This window comes from Myotis yumanensis, unplaced genomic scaffold (genome assembly GCF_028538775.1).
Source record: "Myotis yumanensis isolate MYYU_CA2020_CCGP unplaced genomic scaffold, mMyoYum1.0.hap1 SCAF_23, whole genome shotgun sequence".
In the NCBI taxonomy this organism is placed as follows: domain Eukaryota; kingdom Metazoa; phylum Chordata; class Mammalia; order Chiroptera; family Vespertilionidae; genus Myotis; species Myotis yumanensis.
Window position 1 is genome coordinate 4,862,400 of NW_027223774.1, and position 23,509 is coordinate 4,885,908.

The following is a 23,509-nucleotide window of genomic DNA, read 5'->3' on the forward strand; positions in this document are numbered from 1 at the left end:
GGCTCACCCCCATTTAATGAGGTTTCTGCCTGCCCGGGAGCACAGTGTCCATGGGGGGGCTCAGGGGGAGGACGCGGTGTCCCCTGAAGAGGCGACCTGCCCGCAGGGAGGGGCTTTGTGGGCGCGGTGACTGCGGGGGGCGGGGGCCCAGGCTGGGGGGTCAGGAGAGGGAGTGAGAGACAGACACGTGGGCGGGAGGAAGGGCAGCGAGGGGTCCACAGAGAGGGGGGCTCAGGGATGAGGGAGCAGAGGGAGCAGCCCTGAGTCAGCAGCTGTGGGAACGGGACAGACGGGAACAGGCAGCAGAGGGGCCGCGGGCGTGGGGAGGGGAAGATGCAGACGTGTGTGGAGATGGAGCCTCAGAGACCAGGAGAAAGAGCCCCTGAAGGGAAGGAGGTTTCAGGAGTTTCATGGTCCAGGTGTAGGACAGACGGAGAGAAAAGGGGAGAGAGAGCAAGAGAGAGGGGGGGACACAGGAAAGGACCACAGTGGAGGGAAAGGGAGCAGGAGACAGAGACAGATCCACAGACAGAAATACATGTAGTGGGAGGAGGGGAACCCTGATCTCGGTGAGGGGTGAGCTGATGGGGTGTGGATGGTTAAGTTGTGATATATCGGCTGCGGATATATATATATCTGTTCATCTCCAGGAGGCAGGGAGAGGGAGAGAGAGTTAGAAACATCAATGAGGCAAGAATCATTCATCAACTGCCTCCTGCTCGCCCCACAGTCGTGATCAAACCTGCAACCTGGCCACATGCCCTGACTAGGAATCTAACCATGATCTCCTGGTTGATAGGTCCCGTCTCAACCAGTTAGTCATGCTGCCTAAGCATGGCTTTATATATTTAATTTAACAGCTGAATTGTCTTAGTTATACCGGTTTGAATGACAAATATAAATCTCTAGTGTATAAGGCTTTGGAATTTTATAATATTTTGCTTCCAATTACAGCCCTTATTTACTCAGAGGGGAGAGACTTGTCTGTTGTTCATGGGTTCCTTGTCATTTCCTGGGACTGAAATGGGGAGGTGACCTGAATCTGTCACCATCTGATCCTTTTTCTTTTTTCTTTTTTTAAATATATTTTATTGATTTTTTACAGAGAGGGAGAGAGATAGAGAGTTGGAAACATCGATGAGAGAGAAACACCCATCAGCTGCCTCCTGCACACCTCCTACTGGGGATGTGCCTGAAACTAAGATTCATGCTCTTGACCTGAATTGAACCTGGGACCTTTCAGTCTTCAGGCCGAGGCTCTATCCACTGAGCCAAACCGGTTAGGGCAATCTGCTGCTTTTTCAAGGAATATTAGAAGCCTTAGGTTTTTCGCTGTGGTGTGTGTGTGTGTTTCTTCCATGGATTTACTTTTTCTATGTTTGACACTTAATTTATTTTTTAAAAACATACTGAGAGCCAAGGACGGTTTGGCTCAGTGGATAGAGCGTCGGCTTGCAGACTGGGAGGTCCTGGGTTCGATTCCGGTCGAGGGCATGTGCCTGGGTTGCGGGCACATCCCCAGTGGGGGATGTGCGGGAGGCGGCTGATCGATGTTTCTCTCTCATCGATGTTTCTGGCTCTCTGTCTCTCTCCCTTCCTCTCTGTAAAAAATCAATAGAATATATTTAAAAAAAAAAACAAAAAATAAAAACATACTGAGATAAATTCTCAGATTCCCTGAAGAGCTTTAAGACATGCAATCGGGTGATTTCCCCCATGGAGTTGGACAGCTACTCCGGGTGGGGCATCATTGGTTACTGAGGTGCCTCCGGGTAATTGGAAGGTGAGGACAGGGATAGCAGGAGGGGTGCAGGATGCCTTTGTGAGAGTGCGGAGCAGGCTTTATCCAGGGGAGGGAAGGGGGTGCTGTGTTTGGTTTGGGGCTTAAGTACAGCAGCGTGAGCTTTAACTCCTGAAACCTCCTCATTTCTGTAGGAGTTTGTCGATGTCTTTGGGAGGAGAGACACATGAAGACACACACTTGAAAACTCACAGTGTGGTCTCCATGTAGGAGCTCATTGTTCCTTACTCTCTCCTGTGACCCAGGACAGGAGCGGGTGGCCTTTTCTGTATTTCCGGGTCCTTCTGACTGTGAGTGTCGTGTGAGCTGATTGAGACGCTGTGCTGTCGTCTTTGAAGGCACAGCCTGTGACTCCTCAACATATCCTCGCCTGAGACAACAACCCAGACCCTCATCAGGACCAGGACCAAATGGCTGCTTCTCAGGTAAAAGACGTGTCCTGGGTCACAGGCTATGTTTCCTTTTCCTCTGACATCTGTGGACTTAGAGCCTGTCACTTCTGATATTGGCGCTATTCATGCTCTTTTCCTTTACTTATTTTATTACCGGTTTTCTTGTGATAGTCAAGGTCAGCAGTGTATATAGTTTTGTCCTTTGGCCCAGAGCCTTCTCTGCATTCATGTTATGCAGGCTCCACCAGGTCAAGAAGATTTCCCACCTTTAATTGATGACTTTCACTTACTGAAAACATCCCTCTCTGACAGGTCAACCTTGGAAGGCAGCCATGTCTACCATCCCTACCGGGATGGGTTCAGAGGCTCGGGTATCGGTGAAGAAGGGAAATGTAGCTTTTAGGTTCAGGTGGCTGCAGCATCAGCTCTAGAATAAGCTGAAGGAAAAGCACATCTTACTGCTCAGAATAGGTCAGCAAGTTCTGAAAAGAAGAGTAAAGAGAATAGACTTGCTCACTAGATTAGTAAGAAAGACTTGCTATTTAAATCTTTACAGAACATGAGAGGTACTCATGGATTGACACTTGCAAAAATTAATGTTTATTTATGACCATTTTCACATAATGACTTGCTTATTTATGTATTTTTCCTATGACATGTCCTTTCCTGCGCCTCAGTCACTTGATATCCATTGTTCCAGTTCACCTGATATTCCCTTGGCTGAGATGCTCCCCTAATCGTAGAATTTATTGAGAGATGTGCACAGACCATCCAGAAGCCCCCCTCTTCGTCTTAGCTTCTATTTACTTAAAAAAAATAAAAGCCCTACTTTTATTTCCTACATATCACTGGCTTTTGACATGGGAGCTTCAACCAATGAGGCCTTCTTGCTGTAAATTTTTTTATATTCTACACTCATTCATGGACATACTCGACATAGTCACTTTTTATATTTTCCAGAAAGTTTACAAGAATCATATTATTAATGTATCTCCAATTCAGTTAAATTTCTATGATTGTAGCTCTCCACTAATGACACATAAAAATTTCCAAATGCATTAGCGACTTAGAAACAATAGGTCCAACATATTTTCTATCATTATGTGAGTTCATCTCCTTATTGTGTTTATAATACACAAAGGGTATCATTCACAAGGATGTTCATGAAATTTATGGAATCACAAAATAACCGTGACTTCATTGACATGATAATTCTTTTTTTCTATCCATTTTAAATTGTAGGTAAGTTCTCATAAGTGTGTGTCTCTACATAAAATGTTAACATCGTTTGAGCTATATTTTCTTACTTGCTTAACCTGTCTTTATTCTTCTTCTCAGTTACAGAAACTGCTGTGAATATTCATGAGTTTTCTTTATGGGTATCGACCTGAGTTTGTTTCTTTTTTAATTGTAGATCGAGTTTGGAATAAAATTGAAGGTTTACTAGTAACTTTAATTAATATGTTTCAGAAAATATTCTATCAAAGGGAGAATAATCTTGTTCTAAGAATACTCATAGTAAAATTTCAAATAGGATTGTGGTTTCTGTGTGTCCTATTCCATGAAAACTATAAATTCCATTGAAAAATACTTTCACTTAAAAGTTATGTATGAATTTTTTCCTGTGTTTTCTCTTCTGTTTATTCAGAAGTATGACAAATGGACCATAAACATTGGCATCACAAGTGAAAAGTGAGCTTGTTACACATGTGGAAACGCAGGCCCCATCTGAGAACCTGGCTCAGAATCTGTATTTTTAGAAAAGTGCAGTCGTGGTTGACTGTGTTACACTTCAGGCTGTAATTATGCCTCCAACTGAGCATGACATCTCCAGCTGAGAAATACACACCACTGACTGTGAACAATTCAAACACAGCCCTCAGAAACCCATATTCCCGTGTCGATGCCCTCATTTTAAAGTTTATTTTCCACCTTAACCGGTTTGGCTCAGTGGATAGAGCATTGGCTTGTGGACTCAAGGGTCCCAGGTTCGATTCTGGTCAAGGGCATGTACCTTGGTTGCGGGCACATCCCCAGTGGGGGGTGTGCAGGAGGCAGCTGATCTATGTTTCTTTTTTGTTTCTTTTTTTTCCTTCATTTTTTTCTTTATCTCCTAACACTGTTTTCATGTTGGCTTACATTATGAGCTCTTCTGGTGACAGCTTGATAAACTTGTCTTTCCTTTCAGGGACCATTGACCTTCAGGGATGTGGCCATAGATTTCTCTCTGGAGGAGTGGGAATGCCTGGACCCAGCTCAGCGGATATTGTACCTGGATGTGATGTTGGAGAACTACAGCAACCTGGTCTCCCTGGGTGAGGATGACTTCCTTCCTGAGTTCCTCTTCCACTCTCAGGGTTTTGTTTCCTTTATTATTTTAACATCTCTAGGAGTCTTCTGCTTTCTAGGGTAGACTTTCTTATTCATGCTCTTAGGAAACAAATGGGCAGTTTCTGGTTTAGAAAAGAATGGCTTTGTTATGTATGTGAATGAGGAACTCAGTGTTTGAAAATTTTACTTGTCTTCTTGACTAATTAAGGTTCAGTCAGAAAACAGTATTTTAGGGAATAATTTTCTATAATATTCAAATATTCTACCATGTCTTCTATTTGTTTTTATTAATAAATCTTTATTGTTCAGATTATTACAGATGTTCCTCCCCCCCCCCCCATAACTCCCCTCCACCTCGTTCCCACCCCACCCCACCCCATTCCCCTTCCCCCCCCCCCCCCCACTGTCCTCATCCATAGGTGTAAGATTTTTGTCCAGTCTCTTCCTGCACCCCCCACACCTCCTTACCCCCCAATAATTGTCAGTCCACTCCCTTTCTATGCCCCTGCTTCTATTATATTCACCAGTTTATTCTGACTTAATTTTTAGGTTCACTTGTTGATAGATATTTATTTGTTGTCACTTAGTTTTTCATAATTTTTAACTTTACCTTTTTCTTTTTCCTCTTTTTAAAGAATATCCTTCAGCATTTCATATAACCTAGCTTTTTCTTGTCTGTAAAGCTCTTTATCTGACCTTCAATTCTAAATGATAGCTTTGCTGGGTTGAGTAATCTTGGTTGTAGGTTCTTGCTATTCATCACTTTGAATATTTCTTGACACTCCCTTCTGGCCTGCCTGGTTTCTGTTGAGAAATCAGCTGACAGTTGTATAGGGTACTCCCTTGTAGGTAACTAACTGTTTTTCTCTTGCTTTTTTTAAGATTCTCTCTTTGTCTTTTGCTCTTGGCATTTTAATTATGATGTGTCTTGGTGTGGTCCTCTTTGGATTCCTCTTATTTGGGGTTCTCTTTGCTTCCTGGACTTGTAAGTCTATTTCTTTCATCAGGTAGGGGAAGTTTTCTGTCATGATTTCTTCTAATAAGCTTTCAGTATCTTGCTCTCTCTCTTTTTCTGGCACCCGATAATTCAGATATTGGTACGTTTGAAGTTGTCCCAAAGGCTCCTTACACTATGTTCATATTTTTGGATTCTTTTTTCGTTTTGCTTTTCCTGTTGGGTATTTTTTGCTTCTTCGTATTTGAAATCTTTGACTTGATTCTTGGGATCCTCTAGTCTGCTGTTGGATCTCTGTATGTTATTTTTATTTATTTATTTTTTTAAATATATTTTATTGATTTTTTACAGAGAGGAAGGGAGAGAGATAGTTAGAAACATCGATGAGAGAGAAACATCGATCAGCTGCCTCCTGCACATCTCCTACTGGGGATGTGCCCGCAACCCAGGTACATGCCCTTGACCGGAATCGAACCTGGGACCCTTCAGTCCGCAGGCCAACGCTTTTTGATGTTCTAATTAGATGTTAATATGCTTCCTTATATTCCAAATCTCTGATTTGATACTCTTAGTCATCTATTCTACTTTATTTGTTTATTTATTTTTTGTTAATCCTTACCCAAGGATATTGTTCCATTGATTTTTAGAGAGAGAGTGCCAGGATATTGGGGAGACAGAAAGAGAAACACTGATGTGAGAGAGACACATCGATTGGTTGCCTCCCATATGAGCTTACCAGGGCTGGGGTTCAAGCCTGCAACCGAGGTACATGCTCTTGCCCAGAATCGAACCCAGGATTCTTCATTCCTTGGGTGGATGCTCTATCCACTGAGCCAAACGGAATTGGGCATTCATCTACTCTACTCTAGATTCCCTCTAATGTTTAAATTTATTTCATTAATGGATTCTTCATTTCTGACTGATATGTTTAATGGTTTCCATGTTCTTTTTTATTCTATTGAAGTTTTCGTGATGTTTCTTGAACATTATTATAACCATTGCTTTGAACTCTGTGTCTGGTAGTCTGCTTGCCTCCATTTCTTCTGGAGATTTCTCCTTTTCTTGTATTTGGGACCTGTTTTTTTGTCTTCTCACTTGGCTGGGTCTTTGTGTTTGTCTCTGTGTATTAGGTAGAGCTGCGCCATCTGCTTGACTTTGTAGCCTCGCTCAAGTAGGCATTCTGTAGGGCCCAGTGGCACGCCCTCCTGAGTCACTCCAGCTAGGTGCTCCAGGTCTGTGCTGTGTGTGGGTTGTGTTTTCTGTCCTGCAGTCGTGGAGCCTTGATTGTTGTTGGCATATTACTGAAGGGATCATCCCCTAGGCCAGTGATGGCGAACCTATGGCGCGTGTCAGAGGTGACACGTGAACTCATTTTTTTGGTTGATTTTTCTTGGTTAAATGGCATTTAAATATATAAAATAAATATCAAAAATATAAGTCTTTGTTTTACTATGGTTGCAGATATCAAAAAATTTCTATATGTGACACGGCACCAGAGTTAAGTTAGGGTTTTTCAAAATGCTGGCACGCCGAGCGCAAAAGGTTCGCCATCACTGCCCTAGGCAGATTGACTGTGAGGACCATCTGCAACTTCAGAAGAAAAGCAGCAGTGCTTAGGTCAAGCCTCTTGAGTGTGGGGCTTGAGTGACCACCAAGTCTGCCCCGTGAGTGTGTCTCTCCTGGAGGTTGTTGGGTTGTTATCTGGCGGGGGCCGGGTGGGGGGAGGATGAAGCTATCTGACAAATGGACTGGCTCTGGGGCCTTCCAGGAGGTGTGGGCCAAAGTCAGTCACCACATGTGTCTTTCTGGGGCCACTTGATACGAGCTATAGAGCGACCTGCAAATGGATATTTCTTTTTTCTTCTTAAATATGTTTTTATTGATTTTAGAGAGAGAGGAAGGGAGAAGGATAGAGAGATAGAAACATCATTGATCAGCTGCCTCCTGCACACCCCCGACTGTGCCTGGAGCCTGCAGTCCAGGCATGTGCCCTGACTGGGAATTGGACCAGCATCCTCTTGGTTCATGGGTCAATGCTCAACCACTGAGCTACACCAGCTGGGCAATGGCTGCTGCTTGTGTTACCTTGGAGTTGCCCAGGAGAGGTCCAGCTGCCACCCAAAACTAGTTGCCACCAAACCCAAGCCTCAAGCCACGTAAGAGTGACGTACGGGGCACATGAAAGCCAAGTGCTGCTTGTTTGAGGGATTTGGGGAACGTCTGAAGCATGAGAAAAAAGAGGCCATTTTTATGGAAAAGCCATTAAACCTAGCAAAGCAGGTCGGGCGGGCCCCCAAGTTGGGTAGGACAAGTTCTCCAGCAGTCATTAGGTCAAAGCTACAGTGTTAACCAGGTTGATGGAGACCCATATGGTGCGCGCTTGCTGGCTTTGTGGGAAGGTCTCAGAAATGAACAGTGGATTCTAGCAGCACTTTTCTCTGACAGAAACCTGCCCTTCCAGCTGTGGACTGACGACAGACAGACAATTCAGTTTCTCCCTGTCTGTCCAGCTGATGCCCTGGTGCTAGAGCTCAGAGTGAGTGAGTCCAAGAGTAAGTCCGTGTGCAGGCCCTTTAAGAGGAAATCCTGCCCTAGCCAGTTTGGTTCGACCAGTGGACTGAAAGGTCCCCAGTTCAATTCCGGTCAAGGGCACATGCCCGGGTTGCAGGCTCGATCCCCAGTGTGGGCGTGCAGAAAGCAGCCGATCAATGATTCTCTCTCATCATTGATGTTTCTATCTCTCTCTCCCTCCTCTCCCTTCCTCTCTGAAATCAATAAAAATATATTTAAAAATAATAAACATTAAAAAAAAAAAAAAAAAGGAAATCCTGTGACTCCAGCATCCCTCAGTCTCACTCAGCCCCAGTGCACTCAGGTTGAGTGTTTCCTTTGTTGTGATAGATACCCCATGTTTAGTTCTTTGCATTTGTAGTTTTTGTTAATAAATGAGGGAAGTGAATGATAGTTCTCAACACATACCCGGAGGACATTCAAGTATGAGTCAGCCTTATGTCTGTTTCCATTAAAGTCATGTGCATGTTTGTCTGTAACCCTTACCACTACTTTGCTCATAACTCACTTTGTTTCTTCTTCTGCTCAGGTGTTGGAGTATGGTTGCTTTTTCCTGTGTAGTTATGCACATAGGTTACATGTATTATAACCTATGTGTATTAGGCTACTTGACTTTGTAGCCTCGCCCAAGTAGGCATTCTGTAGGGCCCAGTGGCACATGTTTCTCTTTCTGTCTCCCCCCTATATTTATGTAGGTTACAAGTGTTTATTTATTATATGTGCACTTAATAGTTGTTTTTATGGATGAATTTATATTCTCTTTATGTAAGATAAAAACTTGTTACCACCGAAGGTAGTTTTTGAAAAGTTTTATAATTCTGTCTCTTTTAGATGTTATTTTTTATTTTCAATTTTGGTAAAAAACGTGACTAGAGCTGGCCTGTGTGGTTCAGTTGGTTATATCATCGTCTCCTACACTGAAAGATCACCGGTTCAATTCCTGTTCAGGGCACGTACCTAGGTTTGGGCTCAGTCGTGGTTGCTGTGTATGTAGAAGGCAGAGGATCAATGCTTCTCTTTCACATTGATGTTTCTTGCTCTCCCTTCCTCTCTATAAAAATCAATAAAGATCGCCAAACCGGTTTGCCTCAGTGAATAGAGCGTCGGCCTGCGGACTGAAAGGTCCCAGGTTCGTTTCCGGTCAAGGGCATGTACCATGGTTGCGGGCACATTCCCAATCGGGGGTGTGCAGTAGGCAGCTGGTGGATGTTTCTCTCTCATTGATGTTTCTGGCTCTCTATCCCTCTCCCTTCCTCTCTGTAAAAAAATCAAAATACATTAAAAAAAAAAATCAATAAAGATTTTTAAAAACACAATAACGTGATTAAAAATCTACCATCTTTACCATCTGTAGCTGTACAGTCCAGTGGTATTCAGTATACTCACCTTGTGCATTTGAACTCTCAAAACATTCATCTTTAATATGCATTAAAAAACTACTTCCTCATTTGTTTTAAAAGCAAGGCCCATAACTCCTTTTTTTTTTTTTTTTTTTTTGAGGTGAAGGACATTAGATTACTCACCTAAGGGAAACCCTACAGTTTCTTTCTCTTTGTCACTTGTGTGCTTCACTTAAAAAATGCCCTCAAGGTTTCTCTCTGTATTGATCTACTTCTGTTTCATGGCAGAATCGTCTCCCATTGTACATATATAGTAAACTTTCTTCATTAATTCAACTATGCATGAACCTTTGAGTAGTTTGCACCTATCACTGGCTTTTGTGAATAACATTAGAATGGGCACAGATGTGCAAATGTCTCCTGTCATTTGTCTTGTAAATGTTCTTTTTTTATAAATACCTAGAAATGGGATGGCTGCATCATGGGATTATTCTGTTTGTAATTTTTTTACAAATGCTACTGTGTTTTTCATACTGTTGGCACCAATTGATGTTTCATTAAGCCATGTATAGGGTCCATTTTCTCAACAGTTTATAAAACACTTGATACACTTTGTTTTTTTAAAATTATTTTTTAAAGTATTACATATAGTATTCCATATGTCTCCTTTTCCCAACATTGACCTCTCCCTGGCCACTCCCATCCCCCTATACTTTGTTTCTTTGATCCTGGTCATCCTTATTCTTCTGAAGTGACATCTTGTATTGTTGTTTTTTATGTAGGTTACAAATGTTTATTTATTATATGTGCATGAAAAAATGATAGGAAAATGCTGGTTGATGTGGTTCAGTGGTTAGGACATCCACCCGCACACCAAAGGGTCATGGGTTCAATCCCTGCCCCATTGGGGCATGTGTGGAGGGCTAGTAATCAGTTTCTTTCTCTCTCACTCTCCCCCTTCTGTCCCTTCATTCCACTTTCTTTAAAAATCAGTGGAGCCTGGCTGGCATAGCTCAGTGGTTGAGTGTCAACCCATGAACCAGGAGGTCCTGGTTCGATTCCCAGTCTGGATAAATGCCCAGGTTGTGGGCTCGATCCCCAGAGCGGGGCATGTAGGACTCAGCCGGTCAATGACCACTGTAATCATTGATGTTTCTATCCCTCTCTCCCTCTGCCTTCCTCTCTGAAGTCAATAAAACTATATTTAAAAATATGTAAACATAAAAAATCAGTGGAGCCCTAACTGGTTTGGCTCAGTGGATAGAGCGTTGGCCTGCGGACCGAAAGGTCCCAGGTTCGATTCCAGTCAAGGGCACATGCCGGGGTTGTAAGCTTGATCCCCAGTAGGGGGCCTCCAGGAAGCAGCTGATCAATGATCCTCTCTCATCATTGATGTTTCTATCTCTCTCTCTCTCTCCCCCTCCCTTCCTCTCTGAAATCAATAAAAATATATTTTAAAAAAATCAGTGGAAAATTATCCTTGGGTAAGGATTACAACAACAACAACAGCAGAAAACGATAAGAAAGCTTCCCGGACCTGAGATCAGATACTTCAAAGAAAAAGTCTATGATCGAGGAGCACTTTTAGCCAGGCCTGTGTTGCTCAGTGGTTGAGTGTCGACCTTATGAATGAGGAGGTTACAGTTCGATTCCTGGTTGGGACACATGCAGTGTTGTGGGCTAGATCCTCAGTGTGGGGCATACAGGAGGCAGCCGATCAATGATTCTCTTTCATCATTGATGTTTCCATCCTTTCATCTCTGGAATCAATAAAAATATATTTTCAAAACAAAATAAAGATCACTTTTAGATGCACAGCAAAATGCTGTAGACTTAATGACAATTCCCACATGCTCCCTGCATCACCTGCCCCTTCTGTATGTTTTTTACCAGTGGTACATTGATCATATATTGGAAGCTACATTGGCACATTATTATCACTCAGAGTTGTAGTTCACCTTAGGGTTCACTGCAGCTTTGTACACTGTAAAGATGAGGAAAAATTTATGATGGCACATTTCCAAAATGATAGTATACAGGTTAGCTTCTAGGATCTAATGATTCTATTTACTCTGCCTGTTCTTCCCTATTTTCCCTACACTCTAGTAACCATTGATTTGTTTACTGGGTTCTTCATTTTCTTTTCTGAAATGTCATAGTTATCTTATAATAATATGTCACCTTTTCAAATTGGATTCTTTATTTTTTGCATTGATTTTTTGAGAGAGGGAAACATCAATTTGTTGTCCCACTTATGTATACATTTATTTATGATGGATTTTCGTATGTGCCCTGATCCAAGATAGAATCCCCATCCATGGTATATTTGGGTAATGCTATAACCAATTCAGCTACCTGACCAGGTAGATTGGATTCTTTCACTTAATTCTATGTATCTAAGTTTCTATCCTATCTCTTCATGTTTTGATGTATTATTTATAGTGCTGAATAATTTTCTGTTGTATATACCTCAGTTTAATTATCCATTCACTTGTTGACACACACCTTTGTTGCTTCCATTTTTTTGTTGTTGTTGCTTCCATTTTTTTTGAAATTATGAAGATGTTATAAAGAGCACCTTGTAGGCTTTTGTGTAGATACAGACAGTCCTGGGACTTGACGTACTTCATTTTGTGGTTACGTTGCCATCTTCCATTTATTTATTAAAAAAAGAAGTTCCGCTAGGAGAAACCAAGATGCCTTTGGATTCTTATAGTATTTTTATGGTTTCCCGTTGTACATTTAAGTCCTTTATCCATTTTGAGTTTATTTTTGTGTATGGTGTAAGTTGGTGGTCTAGTTTCATTTTCTTGCATATATCTGTCCAATTTTTCCAACACCACTTATTGAAGAGACTGTCATGGCTCCATTGAATGTTCTTTCCTCCTTTGTCAAATATTAATTGAGCATATTGGTTCGGGCCGATTTCTGTGTTCTCTATTCTATTCCATTGATCTATATGCCTGTTCTTGTGCCAGTACCAGGTAGTTTTGAGAACAGTGGCTTTGTAATACAGCTTGATATCTGGTATTGAGATCCCACCTACTTTCTTCTTTCTCAGGACCGCTGCAGCTATTCGGGGTCTTTTTTTATTCCAAATGAATTTTTGGAGAGTTCATTCTAGATCTGTGAAGTATGCTGTTGGTATTTTGATGGGAAGTGCGTTGAATTTATAAATTGCTTTGGGTAGTATGGACATTTTAATGATGTTGATTCTACCAATCCATGAACATGGTATGTTCTTCCATCTCTTTATGTCTTCCTCTATCTCTTTTTTCAACGTCCTGTAGTTTTCTGAGTAGAGGTCTTTTACCTCTTTAGTTAAGTTTATTCCTAGGTATCTTAATTTTTTTGGTGCGATGGTAAATGGGATTGTTTTCTAATCTCTCTTTCTGAAAGTTCACTATTGGTGTATAGAAATGCCTCAGATTTCTTGGGGTTAATTTTGTATCCTGCTACCTTGCCAAATTCATGTATTAAGTCTAGTAGCTTTTTGATGGAGACTCTAGGGTTTTGTATGTATAATATCATGTCATCTGCAAATAAGGACAGTTTTACTTCCTCTTTTCCAATTTGGATGCCTTTTATTTCTTCTTCTTGCCTAATTGCAATGGCTAATACTTCCAGTAGTATGTTGAACAGGAGTGGTGAGAGTGGGCATCCCTGTCTTGTTCCTGTTCTTAGGGGAAATGGTGTTAGTTTTTGTCCATTGAGTATGATGTTGGCTGTTGGCCTGTCATATATGGCTTTTATTATGTTGAGGTATGATCCTTCTACTCCCACCTTGCTGAGAGTTTTTATCAAAAATGGGTGTTGGATTTTGTCAAATGCTTTTTCTGCATCAATTGATATGACCATGTGATTTTTTTCTTTCAATTTGTTTATGTGATGTATCACGTTTATTGATTTGTGGATATTGTACCATCCTTGCATCCCTGGAATAAATCCTACTTGGTCTTAGTGTATGATCTTTCTGATGTACTGCTGGATCCGGTTTGCTAAGATTTTGTTGAGGATTTTGGCCTCTATGTTCATGAGGGATATTGGCCTGTAATTCTCTTTCATTGTGTTGTCTTTACCTGGTTTTGGTATTAGGGTGATGCTGGCTTCATAGAATGAGCTTGGAAGTGTTCCTTCCTCTTGAATTTTTTGGAATATTCTAAGGAGGATAGGTTTTAGTTCTTCCTTGAATGTTTGGTAAAACTCCCCTGTGAAGCCGTCTGGTCCTGGGCTTTTCTTTGCTGGAACCGTTTTGATTACTGCTTCAATTTCTTCCATAGTTATTGGCCTATTGAGATTTTTAGATTCTTCCTGATTGAGTGCTTGAATGTTGTATTTTTCTAGGAATTCTTCCATTTCCTGCAGGTTGTCTAGTTTGTTGGAGTAGAGCTGTCCATAGTATTTTTTAACAATCATTTGTATTTCTGTGGGGTCTGTTGTTATTTCGCCTCTGTCGTTTCTGATTTTGTTTATTTGGGTCCTCTCTCTTTGCTTCTTGGTGAGCCTGGCTAGAGGTTTGTCAATCTTGTTTATCCTTTCAAAGAACCAGCTCTTGGTTTCATTGATTTTCTGTATTGTGTTTTTTGTGGTCTCTATGTCATTTATTTCTGCTCTAATCTTTATTATCTCCTTCCTTCTGCTCACTCTGGGATTTTCTTGTTGCTCTCTTTCTAATTCTTTGAGTTGTAGAGTTAGATGATTTACTACCATTTTTTCTTGTTTTTTGAGATAGGCTTGTAGAGCTATAAACTTCCTTCTCAGGACTGCTTTCATTGTGTCCCATAGGTTTTGGATTGTTGTGTTTTCATTGTCATTAGTTTCCAGGATGTTTTTAATTTCTTCTTTGATCTCATTGGTAACCCAATCAATATTTAATAACATGCTATTCAGCTTCCAAGTGTTTGAGTATTTTGGGTTGTTTTTATTGTAGTTTATTTCTAATATTATGCCATCGTGGTCTGAGAAGATGCTTTTCATGATTTCAATCTTCTTGAATTTGTGGAAACTTTGCTTGTGACCCAATATGTGGTCTATTTTTGAATCTGTCCCATGAGCACTTGAGTAGAATGTATATTCCGCGGCTTTGGGGTGAAGTGTTCTGAAGATGTCTATTAAGTCCATCTGATCTAGTGAGTCATTTAGGATTGCTGTTTCTTTGCTGATTGTTTGTCTAGAGGACTTATCCAGTGATGTCAGTGGTGTATTAAAGTCCCCTACTATGATTGTATTGTTGTCGATCTCTCCTTTGATATCTTCCAGGAGTATTTGGGTGCTCCTGCATTGGGTGCATATGTGTTTACCAGGGTTATATCGACTTGTTGTATTGATCCCTTTAGTATTATGAAGTGGCCTTCCTTATCTCTTGTTATGGCCTTCACTTTGAGGTCTATTTTGTCCGATATAAGTATTGCTACCCCAGCTTTCTTTTCCTTTCCATTTGCCTGAAAGATATTTTTCCATCCCTTCGCTTTCAGTCTGTGTGAGTCCCTTCTAATGAAGTGGGTCCCTTGTAGACAGCAGATGTATGGGTCATGTTTTTTTATCCATTCAGCCACTCCATGTCTTTTGGTTGGAGCATTTAGTCCGTTTACGTTTAAAGTTATTATTGAAAGGTACTTGCCGTAACCGGTTTGGCTCAGTAGATAGAGCGTCAGCCTGCAGACTGAAAGGTCCCAGGTTCGATTCCGGTCAAGAGCATGTACCTTGGTTGCAGGCACATCCCCAGTAGGAAGTGTGCAGGAGGCAGCTGATCGATGTTTCTCTCTCATAGATGTTTCTAACTCTCTATCTCTCTCCCTTCCTCTCTGTAAAAAATCAATAAAATATATTAAAAAAAAAAAGAAAGGTACTTGTTTGTAGCCATTTCTTTTTTTGTGTGGCCGTTTTCTTTCTGAGCTTTTTATTTATTTTTACACCAGTCCTTTTAGCATTGCTGGCTTGGTGGTGATAAACTCCCTTAGCCTTTTTTTGTCTATGAAGCTTCTTATTTCCCCTTCAATTTTGAATGATAGCATTGCTGCATAGAGTATTCTTGGATTCAGTCCTTTGCTTTGCATCACTTTGTAAATTTCCGTCCATTCTTTTCTGGCCTGATGTGTTTCTGTTGAGAAATCATTTGATAATCTAATGGGAGATTCCTTGTATGTAACTTTCCGTCTCTCTCTTGTAGCCTGTAAGATTCTCTCTTTGTCCTGAACATTTGCCATGGTAATTATGATGTGTCTTGGTGTGGGTCTTTTCGGGTTCACCTTGTTTGGGACTCTTTGTGCTTGTGTGACTTTTTTCTTCCCCACCTCAGGGAAGTTTTCTGATATTATTTCTTCGAGTAGGTTTTCTAACCCTTGCTCCTCTTTCTGTTGTTCTGGCACCCCTATTATTCGTATGTTGTTTCGTTTCATGTTGTCCCAAAGCTCCCTTAGGCTCTCCTCCTGTCTTTTAATTTTTTTCTCCAATTGCAGTGCAGTTTGTGTGTGTTTTGCTTCCTTGTCTTCTAATTCACTAATTCGGTCCTCCGCTGCTCCTAGTCTACTGTTGATGCTTTCAATGGTGTTTTTTATTGCAGCTATATCGCTCTTCATTTCTTCTTGGGTCTTGCATAAGTTATTGATTTTTTCATCTGTTTCTTCTTGCTTCTTGCATAAGTAGTTGATTTTTTCATCTGTTTCATCTTGCTTCTTGCATATGTTGTTGATTTTTTCCTCCATCCCGTTTATGCACGCAAGGGCCCTTATTCTGAATTATTTTTCTGTCATGTTGCATGCCTCTGTCTCACTTAGCTGCTCTTCTGGCGAGTTCACCTTTTCTTTCCTTTGGGGGTTTCTTTGCCTACCCATGTTTGATCTCACCGACATATCTAGATGTTGAGTCGTTCAGTGGCTGCTCCCTGGGTGGCAGTGGCTCCTTAGGCTGTGGTTGCTCCTTGGGTGGTTGCGGTAGCAGCTGCTCCTCAGTTGGCAGCAGCTCCTCTGGTGGGTGCTGTTCACAGCTGTGGTGGCTCTTCTGGCTGGTGGGGAAAGGCTTCACGTACAGGTGCTGTTTCTCAGACAGAGGGTGTGGTGATCAGGAGGCTGCTCTTGCTTGGATCTGCTCCGTTGATTTAAAGGCACAAAATACAACACAACAAGGCACCTAAATAATTTTCTATTTCTTTCCCAGAACCCCAAAGATCTTTTTGTTCTTGATAACTGTCTTCAGTATTGCAGTCTATAGTGTTTGAACAACTTCCCACCTTTTCTTTTTTCTTTCTTTTTTAAAAAAAATATATTTTATTGATTTTTAACAGAGAGGAAGGGAGAGAGATAGAGAGTTAGAAACATTGATGAGAGAGAAACATCGATCAGCTGCCACCTGCACATCACCCACTGGGGATGTGCCCACAACCCAGGTACATGCCCTTGACCAGAATTGAACCTTGGACCTTTCAGTCCGCAGGCCGACGCTCTATCCCTGGGGTGGGCAAACTTTTTGACTCGAGGGCCACAATGGGTTCTTAAACTGGACCGGAGGGCCGGAACAAAAGCATGGATGGAGTGTTTGTGTGAACTAATATAAATTCAAAGTAAACATCATTACATAAAAGGGTACGGTCTTTTTTTTTTTTTTTTTTTTTTTTTTAGTTTTATTAATTTCAAACGGGCCGGATCCGGCCCGTGGGCCGTAGTTTGCCCACGGCTGCTCTATCCACTGAGCCAAACGGGTTTCAGCACTTTTTTCTTTCTTAAATACTTTTTAATTGATTTCAGAGAGGAAGAGAGAGTGAACAATAGAAACATCAATGATGAGAGAGAATTATTATTTATTTTTAATAGTTCTTTATTGTTGAAATTATTACATATGTCCCCCAGAGAGATAATTATTGATCCGCTGACTCCTGCATCCCGCACACTGGGGATTGAGCTCACAACCCGGGCATGTTCCCTGACCAGGAATCGAACTGTGATGCCCTGGTTCATAGGTTGATGCACAGCCGCTGAACCATGTGGGCCAGGCACCCACTTTTTCTTTTTAGCAGCCATTACAATGCATTCACCATGTACCAGTAATGCCATTATTTTAGCACTCTGTATCATGCAGAATAAAAACATGTTCTTCAAGATGCTACAAAACCACAAGATCATTGAATACATCCTGTACCGTCATCTCTAGCTCCTCAGAGAAGAAACTGGGAAGTGGGAGTTTTCTTATAATACTGCCACAGTTTGCTAGGGTGTTTTGAAGTTTTGGTGCAAAATGTAAGCAACTTTTTAACCCTCTTTGATGTGACTTTTCTTTATTCTGCCTGTCTTGGTCTTGCTTTGAACATTTAACTTAATTTTGGAGTACTCAGACATGTAATTTGGTGAGTAATTGTTGGTAAATTCAGTGTGTATTCATTCCCCTGAATGTCCTAACTGTGAAACTGTATTTCATATCTTTCAGCTATCTTATCCGAAGACAACCACGCCTTTTTGCAAAAGCCAAAAATAGGAGATTTATTCCCTAAAATAATACTGGTAAGATATGGAAGGTATGGCTTTGATAATGTACATTTAGGGAAAGCCTTGGAATTTGAGGAGGAGTGTAAGATGAGAAAAAATTATTTTGACATGGACAGGAGTAAACTGGTACAGTTATTCATAATAAAATCATTGTCAATTAATGAGGTCAAAGGTATTACACATTTGGCAATACTCCCAATTTAAATTAGTTATATTTGTAAATTAATGTGCTTCTAAATGTGAAGACCGAATATAATGTTTTTAATATTATACATTCTTTGAATGAAAATACTGAAAATATATGAATTTAATAAACTATGCTGTAAGTATACGAATTATTACAGTGTAGTATCGGATTACATTTTCAATCATTTCTGGAATGTAGTGATTTATACACATAGAAAATTTAAATTCAATTAATTTGTTGACTTCTGTATTAAGGTGTCATTATACTTCCATTGAGAAATGTTTTTCATACAAATGTCTATAATTTATATAAATATAGGAATCTTTTTTTAAATATGTCTTTATCGATTTAAGAGAGGAAGGGAGAAGAGAGAGAGAAATCATTGACCGCCTGGTTGGCTGTTGCACACTCCCCACTGGGGATCAAAACCACAGCTCAGGCATGTACGCTGACCAGGAGTCAAACTGTGACCTCCTGGTTCATGGTTTGTTGCTCACCACCTGAGTCACACCAGCATGGAAGGAGTGTTGTTGTTTTTTTTATACATCATGTTTTAATAGTTATCACAGAATAGTTATTTGAAAGAGTACATGTTTAATGAAATTATAGCTGTCACTAAAGCCCTTTCCATCTTCAATGATTACCAGAATATATGCAATGAAGTCAGAAGTTATCAATGCAAGGAACATTGGAAAAATTTTAAACAAGGGTCAAATTCTAATATAAAACAGAAAATTCAGCTTCCAGAGAACCATTATAATGGTGGAAAAGTCTTTGAACAAATGTCAAATCAAAGTATGCTTCAGTTTATTCATACTGTGGCAAAAACAAACAAAGGAATAAAATGTGAGAAACCTTGGAAACAATCTTCAAATCATACTGAACGAGATAATATTCATACCAGAGAGAAAGCTTACAAATTTAATCCATGTACGAGACTCTTCAGTCAAATACTCAATCTAAATAAACTTAAGAAAATCCATTCTGGAGAAAAACATTACAAATGTAAAGAATGTGGCAAAACATTTAATTTCCTTTCAAATATTCGTGAACATGAGAGAATTCATACTGGAGAGAAGCCTTATAAATGTAGAGAATGTGGCAAAGCCTTCAGCCGGTCCTCAGCCTTTATTTATCATAAGAGAATTCATACCGGAGAGAAGCCTTATAAATGTAGAGAATGTGGCAAAGCCTTCAGGAGCTCCACAACCCTTTCTGGCCATCAGATAACTCATACTGCAGAGAAACCATATAAATGTGGAGAGTGTGGCAAAGCCTTCAAGAGGTCCTCAAAGTGTCGTCGTCATCAGAGTGTTCATACCAGAGAGAAGCCTTATAAATGTCGAGAATGTGGCAAAGCCTTCACTGAATCCTCGATCCTCATTCAACATCAGAGAGTTCATACTGGAGAGAGGCCTTATAAATGTAAAGAATGTGGCAAAGCCTTCAGTGCACCATCAAGCTTTGCTTATCATCAGAGAGTGCATACTGGAGAGAAGCCCTATCAATGTGGAGAATGTGGCAAAGCCTTCAGTGCAACATCAAGCTTTGTTTATCATCAGAGAGTTCATACTGGAGAGAAGCCCTATCAATGTGGAGAATGTGGCAAAGCCTTCAGTGCGGCATCAACACTTACTTTTCATCAGAGAGTTCATACTGGAGAGAAGCCTTATAAATGTAGAGAGTGTGGCAAAGCCTTTACCAGCTCTTCATCTCTTACTTATCATCAGAGAGTTCATACTGGAGAGAAGCCTTATAAATGTAGAGAATGTGGCAAAGCCTTTAGGAGGCCCTCAAGGTGTAGTCTTCATCAGAGTAGTCACACTGGAGAGAACCCTTATCAATGTAGTGAATGTGGCAAATCTTTCAGTACCTCCTCAAACCTTAATCGACATCAGAAACTTCATACTGGAGAGAAGCCTTATAAATGTAGAGAATGTGGCAAAGCCTTCATTGTGGCAACAGACCTTACTTATCATCAGAGAGTTCATACTGGAGAGATGCCCTATAGATGTAGAGAATGTGGCAAAGCCTTCAACAGGTCCTCAACCCTTACTGAACATCAGAGAGTTCATACTGGAGAGAAGCCTTATGAATGTAGACAGTGTGGCAAAGCCTTTAGTAAGTTCTCAAATCTTAGTAAGCATCAGAGAGTTCACACTGGAGAGAAGCCTTATAAATGTAGAGAATGTGGCAAAGCCTTCAGTGGGGCAACAAATCTAACTTATCATCAGAGAGTTCATACTGGAGAGAAACCCTATAAATGTAAAGAATGTGGCAAAGCTTATAGTAGGTCCTCAGCTCTTACTTATCATCAGAAAGTTCATAATATAGAGAAGCCTTTTGAAATGTAGAGAATGTGGCAAAGCCTTTAACCAGTGTTCTTGTCCTATTGTACAGCAAAGTGTATGTACTTGAGACAAGCCTTACAGTTACAAGGAGTGCCATTAGTACTTTACCAGCAATGAGAACTTAGCGCCATAGAAGTCACACTGGGATGAAGCCTTAAGAATTCGAAAAATGTAGACAAGTCTTTAAAGATATTGGTGATTTACTGTACATGAGAGACTTTATATGGAGAGAAACCTTACAGATGTAAGGAGTGTGACAAATCCTTTCCTTGTCAGTGTGATCTTATTGAACATTAGATAATTCATTGTGAAGAGAAGCCTTACAAATGTGAAGAGTTAGGCCCATTTTTAAATGACCGTTGGTGTCTTTCTCAACACGATACAATTCGTACTGCAGAGAAGACCTATAAGTATAATGAGTTTGCAAAGCCTTTAATCAGGACTGGTGTCTCACTCAACAAAAAATAATGGAGTGAAACGTTACCAAAACAGAATGTGGCAAAGCTTTTAACCTGTATTCAAACTTACTAGTAATTGGGAGGAATCATTCTAAATAAAAACAGTAACAAAATAAAGAATTTGCCCAAAGACTGAACCAATGTTCCAATTTCAATGAGCATGACCAAATTATGCTTTATAAATTGTAACAAAGGTGCCAAAGTATGTATTCTCATTTATATGTTATTCAACATCTGATAATTATTGCTGGTGTGAAGCCCAGCAAATATAAAGAATGTGGCTCTTTAAGGGGTTTGGCTCAGTGGATACAGTGTTGCCCTGCAGACTGAAGCGTCTTGGGTTTGGGTCCCGTCAAGCGTATGTACCCTGCTTGTGGGCACATCCCCAGTGGGGAGTGTGCAGGAGGCAGCTCATCGATGTTTCTTTATCATCAATGTTTCTAACTTTCTATCCCTCTCCCTTCCTCTCTGTAAAAGAATCAATAAAATATATTTTTAAAACAAAAGAATTTGCCAAAGTTTCACTTCATACGTGAACCATATTTGAGATCAGAATTCATACTTGGGAGAAACAATGAAGATGTAAACAGTGTCCAGAAGACTTTATTCCACATTCATAATTTATTCCTCATATTGAAATTTTTAGCAGAGGGAAACCCTAAAGCCAAAGAATTGGGTAATCCTATAGTTGGACCTGCAGTCTCAGTCAATATCAGGGATTGCAATTTGGATTTAATTCTACGTTCATGATATAGGAGGAAAGACTTTTTTTAAAAAAAATATGCTTCTCAGGAGCCTAAAACATTTTCCAAAGTCTGTATTTGAAATTGAATTTTAAAGTATCACAGAATTCACACTAGATGAATAGTCAATACTTTTCAGGTATTACTCTCAATCAGAATACTTCTAGACAATATAATGTTTAAATGAACATAAGTAATTTTTAAAAAATAAATCTTTTTTTTAAAAATATATTTTATTGATTTTTTACAGAGAGGAAGGGAGAGAGATAGAGAGTTAGAAACATCGATGAGAGAGAAACATCGATCAGCTGCCTCCTGCACATCTCCTACTGGGGATGTGCCCGCAACCCAGGTACATGCCCTTGACCGGAATCGAACCTGGGACCTTTCAGTCCACAGGCCGACGCTCTATCCACTGAGCCAAACCGGTTTCGGCTAAAAAATAAATCTTTATTGCTCAGATTATTACAGTTGTTCCTCCCCCCCCCCATAGCTCCCCTCCACCCAGTTCCCACCCCACCCTCTGCCCTTACCCCCCTCCAATGTCCTCATCCATAGGTGTACAATTTTTGTCCAGTCTCTTCCCACCCCTCCCACACGCCTTTCCCCCCTGAGAATTGTCAGTCCACTCCCTTTCTATGCCCCTGATTCTATTATATTCACCAGTTTACTCTGTTCATCAGATTTTTTATTCACTTGATTTTTAGATTCACTTTTTGATAGATATATAATTGTTCATAATTTTTACCTTTACCTTTTTCTTCTTCCTCTTCTTAAAGAATACCTTTCAGCATTTCATATAATACTGGTGTGGTCGTGATGAACTCCTTTAGCTTTTTCTTATCTGTGAAGCTCTTTATCTGACCTTCAATTCTGAATGATAGCTTTGCTGGGTAAAGTAATCTTGGTTGTAGGTTCTTGCTATTCATCACTTTGAATATTTCTTGCCACTCCCTTCTGGCCTGCATAATTTCTATTGAGAAATCAGCTGACAATCCTATGGGTACTCCCTTATAGGTAACTGACTGTTTACTCTTGCTGCTTTTAAGATTCTCTCTTTGTTGTTTGCCCTTGGCATTTTAATTATGATATGTCTTGGTGTGGTCCTCTTTGGATTCCTATTGTTTGGGGTTCTCTGCGCTTCCTGGACTTGAAAGTTTATTTCTTTCACCAGGTAGGGGAAGTTTTCTGTCATGATTTCTTCAAATAGTTTTTCAATATCTTGCTCTCTCTCTTCTTCTGGCATCCCTATAATTCGGATGTTGGTACGCTTCAAGTTGTCCCAGAGGCTCCTTACACTATGTTCATATTTTTGAATTATTTTTCTTTTTGCTTTTTCAGTTGGGTATTTTTTGTTTCTTCGTATTTCAAATCTTTGACTTGATTCTTGGGATCCTCTTGTCTGCTGTTGCATCTCTGTATATTATTCTTTATTTCAGTCAGTGTATGCTTAATTTCTAGTTGGTCCTTGTTCATACCCTCGAGGTTCTCACTAAATTTATCTGCGGTTTCTAGAAAATTCTTGAAAAACCTTATAACCATGGTTTTGATCTCTATATTCAGTAGTTTGCTTTCCTCCATTTCTGTTATTTGTGATCTGTTTCTTTGTCTCCACTTTTTTTATGCTTCCCTGTGTTGATAGAGTGGCTTTTTGTGCTAAGTGTCCTATAGGGCCCAGTGGCTCAGCTTCCCCAATTACCTGAGCTGGACACTCTTGGTGCACCCCTTTGTGGGCTTTGCGTCTTGTAGTTTAGCCTTGATTCTTGTTGGTATCACTGGGAGGAATTGACATCCAAGCCAATTGACTGTGAGACTCAGCTGTGTCTACAGTGGGAGAACTTCTGTGCTGAAGACACACTTCTGGGGCAAGACTTGCTTCATTGGGGCTTTTGTGCTCACTGAT

General features: G+C 40.4%; 2 protein-coding genes across 2 annotated transcripts in view; both read left to right on the forward strand.

Annotated features, from left to right (window-relative positions):
- Positions 1-23,509, forward strand: part of LOC139000038 (zinc finger protein 93-like) — a 162,604-nt gene that overhangs the window by 115,849 nt on the left and 23,246 nt on the right. The gene's annotated exons all lie outside the window — the stretch shown is intronic.
- Positions 1,219-20,361, forward strand: LOC139000044 (zinc finger protein 420-like). The gene is given in 5 exon segments (XM_070402312.1): positions 1,219-2,226; positions 4,382-4,508; positions 17,809-17,882; positions 18,702-20,156; positions 20,158-20,361. Coding segments are annotated over 5 exon segments (1,791 nt in total). The 5' UTR covers positions 1,219-2,211; the 3' UTR covers positions 20,278-20,361.